At 41.3% G+C, this 11364-nt stretch overlaps 1 protein-coding gene across 1 annotated transcript; it reads right to left on the bottom strand.

Annotated features, from left to right (window-relative positions):
- Positions 1-5312: 5312 nt before the first annotated feature.
- Positions 5313-9999, bottom strand: FAM237A (family with sequence similarity 237 member A). The gene is made up of 2 exons (XM_054209995.1): positions 9591-9999; positions 5313-5446 (listed from the first exon to the last, which is right to left on the bottom strand). Exons 1-2 carry the CDS (start codon positions 9997-9999, stop codon positions 5313-5315), a joined length of 543 nt encoding a protein of 180 aa, XP_054065970.1.
- Positions 10000-11364: the final 1365 nt, after the last annotated feature.

The raw sequence follows: 11364 nt of genomic DNA, 5'->3' as shown, positions 1-11364 counted from the left end.
CCTGCCCTGTCCTCCCTTCTCACTGCTATGTAATATGTAATGGCTTGTGTTTTGGGAACATTTATTGTTAATAGGAGAATTGGCTTGAGTCAACAGGTTTCAGTGATGTATTTTCTGTTACTGTATGTTTGTATTATTGTATGTTTATTAGACTAAAGGAAGGAATAAGTTCTTAACTGTCAGATTAATCAATACTTGATACTTACATATTCGTATTTTTCCAAACTACTGAATTCGTATCTATAGGAAAAGATGCTTTGAACATTTAAAGGAATTTGATTGATTGCTTTAGAAGAGCCTTTCTATAGATTTCTATTGATTACCTATATATTAGTATAGAATGGTTAATAAGAATGTAATTTTATCTGCAGCATCTAAAATGTGAGAAAAGTAATTTTTTCCTTGGTTGCTAGTACTTTGTATTTGATGGAACATATCTAAAACTCCGAGAGTACTAAAAATATTTGTCAAGTCTGTACACACTCACATACAGGCATATATATGCATGTAAGTAAACATATAAGCTGCGCAGAAGTTTGTAAACAGATAGGCGATTGGCTGTAGGTAGCGGGTTGTACTTGCTGAAGTTGATTACAAAGCATCTATTAGGCATCAGCAGGGAAAGAGGCTGGGGTTTTAAGAGAAAGGAAGATATCACACAAAGGAAACATTGCCTACTACTTTGATCCATTCATACTACGGTCTAGCTTCATTTCTTAGAATAATGGATAAGTGAAGGCCTTAGAATTTAGATCATTCTTAGAAGAAAAATAATAGCTGCTCACTGCTTTCCTTTGATTGCTTCTTGTTTCCTACATGTTTCTTACAGCAGTGCAACTCACTGAGATACATCAGTATAGGCTGTGGTGATAGTGTCATCAAGTGCGTGTTGTTTTAGCGATAGCAGTTCTGAAGGTTGAGATAATGGGTTAAGATATGGCATGTTAGTGATTTGCATGTTATTATCAGATGTTGTGCTTTGTATTGTTAACTATTTGTTAAGTGACAACGTGAACTAATGGCAAATATACCAAGTGCAATTCCTCAGCAGTGCAAATGATTGCCCAATACTTTCTCTTTAGCTGTTTATATGCCATGGTCAATTTACCTCCTTGGAATTGTGCTGTATCTCTTGTTGATGACAGCAGAAAGGAAAACATTTTTTTCTGATAATGCACAGAAGTATTTTAAAGATCTGAGAAATGGAAATTATTCGGTACCACTTCGGAGATAAAGATTATAGATTCAACGACTCACTATTGCTGTTCTGAAGGAGGTGCATAAAAAATAGTGAATGAGTATGTGCATGCAGGCTCAAAATCAGTTACGGTTCAAGTAAATTTGCATACTTTTAAGAATTTTAGTTGAATCACTGGAACTATACCAGCTTTCCAAGAGAGGAAATACTCCTAGTATTTACAGGAATTTTTCTGTGATTATTAAGAAAATTAATTTGGTTTGGGTGAAAGCAAAGTATTTTTGGAAGCTTTGGGAGAAAAGTTAGGTAAATTACATATTCTGAAGCTTTGTTTCATGTATAATTAAACGAAGTTTAGGCTGATGTGATTGAAAAGGCCAATGAAAAGTGTAGTGCTTAAGAAAAGCTGCTCAGCAGAATGCTTAATTTTCCATATAGATTTTCCTGTTCTTGTATTTTTCAGAATGAATTATAATCACCAAGATAAAGGGACTGTCTGACTCATTAAAATGGCTAGAAATCTTATTTTCTGTTGGTAGCACCTCAGCCACTTTCTTGAAAGACCTTAGACTGTGGTAGTCATAGTAATGAACATTCCTGGTTCTTTCTGCTAGTTTTTCTACTGGAGGCCTTAATTACACATACTGCAAACATTCAAGAATTACAGCAACAAACTGGTATTCAACTGGAAGCCAACAAGCATTTTGTCTCTAGCAAAGGAAGGTGAATAGGGTGAAAAATAAAGAAACTAATTGAAGGAAGAAGACCCCAGAAAACAAATAGCGATGGGGTCACTAGAAATGGGATACAGCCATATTATCACATAAACAGAATATAGTGTGAGATTGGTGCTTAGTAGCTTTTGCAATATACCAGTGCCAACATATACAAGCTGATTACGGGAAGATATCTGTCAGCTTCTGATGAGACTTTTAGTCTCCTTTAGAGTGAGTGGATCTGAATTAAAATTGATTGGAAACAGTGACAGCTGACAAATACTGGTTTGGTCCGACGCAACATGGAACAGGTCTGGAGCACAAATTTGTACAAATAGATATTCCTGAACCACCATGAACTCTTACTTCATGTTAGCACATAAAGACTCAATGAAGTGTTTTTCCATACTACTAAGCAGTTGTTTAGCTGCCAAGTCCCTACATGATGAAAGGGACAAAATCCCAAGGCCTTTATTTTGTTGTTAGTCAGTTCAGTTGACAACGAAGCAACCTCAGTCAGACATGTTCATCCCATACTTCTTCTGACATGCTCAGACTGAGAAACAGTAAGCCAGGAACAGTATTTGCAAAAACAATCCTAGCTCACACCAAGATCTACCATGAAGTTTATAGAGTGGAGTAGTAGGAGGCAATATTCTGTCTTTAACCACAGGAACATTTTAAATTATTCCTGTACAGCTAATCTGCTCGCATCTCATACTCACAGCGCTTGCTTTTTCTTAACACAGTCACCCTAGAAGGCCCCAGTTGATAGTGAGTGAATCAATAGCAAACATCAGCATTATCTGATTATGTTTTCATGCCAAATTTTTGAGAGCTAGATAAAAGCAAGCAAGACCTAAATTCTGACACTTTCAGAGAGAAGAAATCGACTGAAGTAGGAGTTTCTTCAGGAACTTTATCACTTGCAGGCTTACATGTAATTAATTGCATCCCCTGTTTTATTTCAGCACAACTAATAACAGAGATTGTCTCCTTTACATCAGCAATTTTCAAATGTTTTCCATAGTGTTACCTCTTCTAGAGATTCGTCTGTTTTCTCAGTCTTTCCTCCACATACTAATCCCTTCCTGCCCGTTTCTTCAAGGGCTAAATAATGCTATGGCCTGTTAAGTAAGAAGCTTGCTGAAGCAGAGAAGTATTGCCAATTTATTTAAGCTAAACAGCAGCTCAGCCCATAGTGGTGTTTCACCATTTCTGTTGCTATCTGAAGGGAGGAAGAAAGTTGCCAGCAGCCCTTTCCTAGGGGATCCTATTGTTATAGGTTGGACATATCTGCAGTGGAAACAATAGCATCTTCCCAAGGGGCCTTGTGGAAGAGCATTAGCTATTCAGATAATCTGTCTGGTTTTACATTTTCTAAAGCTTGAAAGCATATGGGACCAGGTAACATCCAGTCTACTACCGTACCAATCATACTCGGCTGAGGCATCCAGCCCTTAACAACTTCTCTGGGCAACCTGTTCCATTCCAGTGTCTCACCACCCTGACAGTAAAGAATTTCTCTCTAATATGTAATGTAAATCTCCCCTCTTTCAGTTTAAAACCATTACCCTCATCCTATCACCACACTCCCTGATAAAGAGTCTCTCCACATCTTTCCTCTAGGCCCTCTTTAAGTGCTGGAAGGCCACAAAAATCTCTCCAGAGCCTTCTCTTCTCCAGGCTGAACAACCCCAACTCTCTCAGCCTGTCTTCATAGCAGAGGTGCTCCAGCCCTCTCATCATCTTCATGGCCCTCCGCTGGATTCGCTCTAACAGGTCCATGTCCTTCCTGTGCTGAGGGTTCCAGAGCTGGATGCAGTACTCCAGGTGGGCTCTCACAAGAGTGGACTAGAGGGGCAGAATCACCTCCCTCAACTTGCTGGCCACACTTGATGCAGCCCAGAATGTAGTTGGCTTTCAGGGCTGCAAGCACACATTGTCTGCTTATGTCCAGCTTTTCACCCACCAGTACCCCAAAGTCCTTCTTCTCAAGGGCTGCTCTCAATCCATTCTCTGCCCAGCCTGTATTTGTGTTTGGGATTCCCCCGACCCACGTGCAGGACCTTGCCCTTGGCCTTGTTGAACTTCATGAGGTTTGCATGGGCACACCTCTCAAGCCTGTCCAGGTCCCTCTGGATGGCATCCATTCCCTCGAGTGTGTCGACTGCACCACACAGCTTGATGTCATTGGCAAACTTGCTGAGGGTGCACTCAATCCCACTGTCCGTGTCACCAACAAAGATGTTAAACAGCACTGGTCCCAGTACTGACCCCTGAGGAACACTGCTCATCACTGGTCTCTACTTGGACGTTGAGCCATTGACCATAACTCTTTGAGGGCAACCATCCAGCCAATTCCTTATCCACCAAGTGGTCCATCCATCAAATCCGTGTCTCTCCAGTTTAGAGACAAGGATGTTGTGCAGGACAGTATCAAATGCTTTGCACAAGTTCAGCTAGATGATGCCAGATGCTCTTCCCTTATCCACCAACGCTGTAACCCCATTATAGAAGGCCACCAAATTTGTCAGGCATGATTTGCCTTTAGTGAAGCCATGTTGTCTGTCATTGATCACCTCTGTATTTTCCATGTGCCTTAGTATAGTTTCCAGGAAGATCTGCTCCATGATCTTGCCAGGCACAGAGGTGAGACCGACTGGCCTGTAGTTCCCTGGGTCTTCCTTTTTTCCCTTTTTAAAAATGGGTGTTATGGTTCCCTTTTTCCAGTCAGGGGGAACTTCACCAGACTGCCATGACTTCTCAAATATGATGGCTAGTGGCTTAGCAACTTCATCAGCCAATTCACTCAGGAAGTATGGATGTAGCTCATCAGGTCCCATGGACTTGTGCACCTTCAGGTTCCTCAGATGGTCTCTAACCTGATCTTCTCCTACAGTGGGCTGTACCTCATTCTCCCAGTCCCTGCCTTTGCCTTCTGCAACTTGGGCAGCATGGCTAGCACACTCACCGGTGAAGACCAAGGCAAAAAAGTCATCGAGCACCTCAGCCTTCTCCATATCCTGGGTGACCAGGTTTTCCATTCCCTACTGCAGAGGGTCTCTCTCTCATTTTCTCCCCTCTGAAGGGAGATGCACTCCCTACTCTGAAGGGGAGCATCTGTCGTTTGTTTTAGTGGCCAGCCCAGCCCAAACCATGACACATACATACAGATTAAAGTAGGCAACTGCTTATAAACCATGCAGTTTATTAAGGAGACTTGAATTCATAGGTAATTAAAAAAAACCACAAGTCCCAAGTTAATCAGAGATACAGTGCTCATAGTTATAGGCCTTCTTCCACAATGTAAATTAACATCAATGAGGAATAAAATGCAAAAATTAAAGAGAAGTAGTTAAAAAATATCTACAAATCAAGATCTTGGACTAAATGTGTCATTTCCTCTTTTTCCCGAGCTCTCCAAAGATTCTTCCAAGTAATGTAGATCTGCTCTTATGCATGTGGATACTTATTAAATCTTCAAATGAGTCTTTCTTCTCTGGCAACCTCTGAATATGAGAAAATATCCCTGAAAAGTGATATGAAAATGCATATAAGTAATCAATTTTCAAACAGCAAAAAGGAGCTGAATACTCAGTTTCCCACATCCATGTTTGCTCCATCTTTAGCTGCTACTGGTCCCCATTTCATCTGCATTGCCCCCAACCCTCTTGTTTTGACAATGGTCACATCCCTCCGTTTTCAGTGACAAGTTACTTTGAAGAAAAAGGTCCATGCTGGGGGAAAAGATCAGTCTTCCTATAAAACACTTCCGCTTGTAATTAGCAGAGTGAAAGCACTTGAGTCTGCTCACAGTCTTACTGACTCACTGGCTTGTCATCAACCTCCTTGCACAGTGGATGAGATCTCTCACACTGTTTAGTAGTATGTTTTTTATTTTCTTGAGGAACTAATGGAGCATTTTCTTTGCAATGATATCCAAAAGCCATTAGATTGGCCTTATTTCTTTTAGACACATTTGTCTTCTGAAAAAATAACTGGTTAACACAGTACCTGTTTATGTTAGTAGATCTCAAATGCGTAATACAGCAGCCTTTGCCCCACTGTCCTCCCTGGCACCCTGCAGCCCGGCAGAGTTGGGACAGCAAGTTGTGTCTGTCTTGGGCCAGGTGCAAGGGCTGATCTGAGCCCAATTACCTGCACCTGTGAGGGAGGTGGGCACAGCTGTGACCACTCTGAGTGACGGGTATCAGGGGGACTGCTGAAAGAGGAGAAAATAGGTAGAGAGGTTTTTGTTACGGTATTCTTCAAAAGTTTATACTGGGCATGTGCTATGTAGCTTCTTGAGGAGGGTCTTTTTGTACGACTGCTCTTCAGGAAGATTTGCTGTAAGTACAAAAGCTGTGTTTTCCTTGTGGTTCTTAAGTCTTATTTTGGCTAATTAAAAGTTGTTGCATTGAACTTCAGTGTTGTTATATATTGGAAATGTTTTTATGAAACCTGCTTTTTCATAGCGTTCGGGTTTTGTTAGGGGAAAAGGGAGAGTTGCTGAAGATACCTTGGCCAGGTAGCTCTAAAGGACTGTCCCTATTTGTCTCAGTTTAAAGCAAACTAACCCTAGGGTATCTAGGGAAGTTGAAATGCTGCTGGGTTAAGTAGGTTGTTAGCTGGATGGAGGCAGTTTGTTAGATAACTCATATATAGCTGTTTGATTTTGTTGTGTTTTTCATGCATTGTATGGAGCTTGAAGAGTATTTTTAGACTTGTTAGTAACTACAATCAGGAGCCTGGCAGGACTAGATCAGTTCAGAAAACAGTGTTTGAACCTGTAAGTTTGGACCTGGGCTACTTCTATCACTGACTTGGTATACACTCAGACAGACTTGTTTCCCAGGAGGGCAAGGCATGTGGAACTGTGGAAGCGCTTCTTAGATGTAACAAGGTAGTTCTGCTCAGTACTACTGAGAAGCTTTTACCAAGGACTTAACTAGGTTTTTTGGCTTGGAGGGCTTTTCTGTTTTTTTCTTAGAAAAGCTCAGTTCCTGATACTCAATTTTCACAATGACCTCATGGGATTTATCCTTTAGTTCTGAAATCTAGTAGCTCTGACACTAGAATAGTAACACCTTAACATCAGCATTTCTGTGCCAAGTCTGGATCTCTGTCTTGTTTCTCCAATTCAATTACATGTTTAAGGAACTTCAGTGAATGCAGCTTACAGATTGCTCCTGATTTATGATCCTGTTTGCAATTAAAAAACTAAACTAAAATCGTGAATATTTAAGAGGAATAAGATGGGAAAACTTCAGTATGGAGCAAAAAGGATATTATCAACAGTTACAAAAGTAACAGTATAAAGCAAAAAAATCTTACTTTATTGTTCGACTCTTAGAACAAGCCTACTGAAAGCTATTCATACCTGCCCATGTAGACGTGGGGTGAAGTACATAAGGTCATTCAAATGCCGTTGGTGCTACTCTTTGGGCTAAGAAAACAGGCTTGTACATCTCTTTACGCATAAGAAGCAGTAATTCTAGTCCTCATCATTTGCTAAGGTGTGATTTCTATCTGCAATTATTAACAATTGATTTTTGCTTTCACTGACGAAACAAGGCAGCAGGGTCAAGGGTTACGAAGATTAAAACAGTTGGCTTTGTTAGGAAACTGGGATATTTGGATGAGAGGTTAGATAGCTCCTCCAAAAAACAAAATTTAGGCTGTTACTGCTATAAGCTCCCCGCTACTGACTGATGCTAATCAATTGTACAGAGAAACCAGATTAACTGCTTACAATTCACAAAACAAAGAGGTAAAAGGATAGAGAAGGAGAGGAATCCTTGTTTGTCTTAAAGTGTGACTGCTTAGTAGTGCTTAAAATCTCTCTGCGTGGGAGTAAATGAAAGTCACTATTAATCACAGAACCCATTATTTGATTCTTCAAAATACATCAGACTGTTACTCTTAATATTGACTGGAACAAAAGCTCTTTGCTTAAGAAAATCACGGTGTGGTATAGACATAAAGAGCCAGATGTAAACAAAAGGTTAAGGGAAATTCAGAGAGTGATATTCAAAGCTGCAATCCTGAAAACAAAAATTCATCTCAGTTTTTGATAGTACTGATGCCTCATGTGTCTAAAGCTGCATTCTGTTTGCACCCAAAAGTGCATCAGTCCGGTCAGGACTGAGCAACTCGTTGCCTTTGTGATGTCTAAGGCCGCTTGGGAAACAGAGGGAATTCTGTGCTGCCTGCCATCAGTGTATCTTAACACAGTAAAGATCTTCTCAGAGCTACATGATAGCTCAGATTCTTTGCAGAGCAGGGTAGGATCCAATCCTTGCTTTTAAAATGCTGATAGTGGTTGTTTGGCTCCGAGCATAGAAACTGGCCCTGTGTGGTTGAGGAGTTCTTCAGTCTGAGGGGATCAATTCAAACACAACTGTCTTAATGGCTAGGATACTCTGTAAGTAATGGGGGTAAAGACCTCTTGATCCTTCCCATCTCAAATCCTATCTTTAAGTACACAAAATGTTTTAAGGTTTGTGAACAAGAGCTGAACTGTCCAGTGGTATAGTGGCCCTAGGGTGGAAGAATTCTGAGTTCAAGTCCCTCTTTTAAAGACATTCTAATGGGTCATTGTGCAGCGAGGTTCTTCATTGTTCCATGGACACTCCCCACAAACATCTTAATAACTAAGACACTGATGCAGTAAGTGAAGATAAGGGTCTGAATCTATTCAAGCGGAAAGGCAGTTCTGCCTTCTCCCTGTGGGCCCAATGTGCTGCACTGTTGGTGATGGCAACAGTACTTCTAGCCCTCCATCAAAATACGGCACCTGCCCCTTTCTGAAAGTGGACATTCTCAAGGGAAGGATGCATCTCTTGGTAGCAGGATCAGAAATGAAGCCTTGGAAGGGACTGAGATTTAGGAAAAGTTATGATGTATCTTCCTGCTGGGAATGAGGAGGCTAAGCAACATGCTACCTTTTGCAGATCTTGTGAGGTGCTAGCTCTCGCTGCTTATGGAGACTTTGAGCCTGGGGAGTCTGCTCTGGGGCTGGGAACCTGGAGATTGGGAATGGGATCATTTAGTGTTATAGGGTAGTGCTTTTCTTCCTGAAGCTGTAGCTGTGTCTGAAAGCCTGCATGCATCTGAGCCCTAGGTCTGTTTCCATTGTGTGTTGGGCAAAGTTACCAGTATGGAAATAGGAAGTACCTAGTGGTTAACAACTGGATGGCAAGTAAACGTATCCTTACTCTTGTGATACGACTGCCACTCTCCCCAGCAGCACCAGTATGATGCATTCCTGGGGCGACACTCCTCTTGGAATGAGGAATTCGGAACTAGCCTGTCCATGGTACAATAGTGGTAAAAATGCTGGTGTGGAAGAATATATTTGTATGTTCAATTGCTGAACTGCCTTCTTTGTTTGAATCCTCCTATGTTTCACTTTCTGCTGTCCCTCCTCCCACACCAAACTGAAACTTAACCTGAACTCTAATGGCAGCGCTTTTGTGGAGGTCAAATTTTTACTGAGATCATTTTTAACATAAACATATCTCTGTACTGGATTGGGGAGAGTGGGGAGCAGTTGTGCAGCACTGTCCTCTGTTTCTGTACTATTACCACATAGTGCAATAAGCCTGTATCTCTTTTCTTTCCTACTAGATTCTAGTTATTGCCCGTGAGACATGTATTAAAGGAGTAGTAACCTTGGTTTCTCCCTGTGAACTGAGAACGTAGAGTAGAGATCTTCTGTTCAGCTTCTGCTAGCTGCCTTCTCCCTAGACCATGGGTTCTGGAGAGCACACAGTCCACATAGATATCCCAGAAGAGCTGAGCCAGGTCCCAAAACAGAGCCCCATGTTTCAAGTTCTCTGATGATTTCAGGAAGATCATGAAGTCCCAAAAGCCGCTGACTGAGTCAGAAATGCGAGGCTTCCTCATCTCCAGTAAGACAGCTGAGGAGGATTCCCAACACTGGGGGTCTGCTCGCCCAAGAGCTAGTGGATCAATTTGGCTATGGCAGAGGAAAGGTGTCACACAGAATGCTCCCATGATTAGCAGAGAGCAGGTGAGTCTCATGTTGCAGTGAATTCTTCCTCTGCTCCCAGGGTCCATTGTATCACTGAAATATAACAAAACCAAAAGAAGCTGAAAAACTTTTTCACTGTTAGATACAGTAACAAAGCTCTGGTATCTTACATTATGTAGAAGGCAGTTCAGATGTTGATAATTGTTTTGCTGGTCTTTAAAGATCTGTAAATATAAATACTAGTGGAGTTGCATTACTCTGTGCAGTGTTAGAAGTGTGTTAAAATTTGTTAATAATCCTCAAATCCATATGATGATCTCTTGTCTGGAACTTCTTCATATTGAAATTCTTTGGCCTTTCTTGATTTACAGATCCCTAACCTTTTTCAGTAAAAATCCATTCTTTTTTACAGATTTTTAAAGTCTTTAGGCAGTATTGCTTTCCTCAAAATTTTATTCTTCTCAAAATTTTGTGAGCCCTTTAAAATAGTCTGTACTCACAGGAAACTGTGGGCAGCAGGTGGAAAACTATTTGTTGAAAGTGTGTTCCAATGAATTAATGGTATGTTGCAAAATCATCCATTGAACAGGAGTGTTTTATCTGCCAAAATGCAGAACAGCTCTGAAAAGAGGGTATAGCAAAGCCGCAGCACAGCAGCTGTATTGCAAAACATGTATACATGCATATAGAAACATAGAATAGTCTGGGTTGGAAGGCACCTTTAAAGGTCATCTAGTCCAAACCCCCTGCAATGAGCAGGGACATCGTCAACTCGATTGGGTTGTTCAGAGCCCCGTCCAACCTGACCTTGAATGTTGCCAGGGATGGGGCATCTGCCACCTCCCTGGGCAACCTGTGCCAGTGTTTCACCACCCTCATTGTAAAAAATTTCTTCCTTATATCTAGCCTAAATCTACCCTCTTTTAGTTTAAAACCATAACTGTTGGTCGTATTGCAACAGGCCCTACTAAAAAGTCTGTGCCCATCTTTCCTGTAGGCCCCCTTTAGGTACTGGAAGGCCACTATAAGGTCTCCCCAGAGCCTTCTCTTCCCCAGGCTGAACAACCCCAACTCTCTCAGCCGGTCCTCACAGGAGAGGTGCTCCAGCTCTCTGATAATTTTTGTGGCCCTCCTCTGGACCTGCTCTAACAGATCCATGTTTTTCTAAAATATATATATCTCAATACAGGAAGTACAGATGCTTATTGCAGATCACTGTAACAATTGTCTGTTATGTTAAAATTGTATAACTTGTTCTGTAGCAGCTATAGTGGGAGAAATCCTGAGAATGATATACCCTTGGGGGACAGAAAGGCCCAGCTGTCTCCATCAGATTTAATTTCTAGTACATGTTTCTATTGTGCATTTTCTAACATGCTTCTAGTATTTCTACTATTCCATTCCTGATACACATTTCTAATGTGTAACAGATTTGGGGGTTGTCTTTAGTG

This window comes from Rissa tridactyla, chromosome 7 (assembly GCF_028500815.1).
Source record: "Rissa tridactyla isolate bRisTri1 chromosome 7, bRisTri1.patW.cur.20221130, whole genome shotgun sequence".
Lineage (NCBI taxonomy): Eukaryota > Metazoa > Chordata > Aves > Charadriiformes > Laridae > Rissa > Rissa tridactyla.
This window is presented reverse-complemented; position numbering and strand designations above follow the sequence as displayed.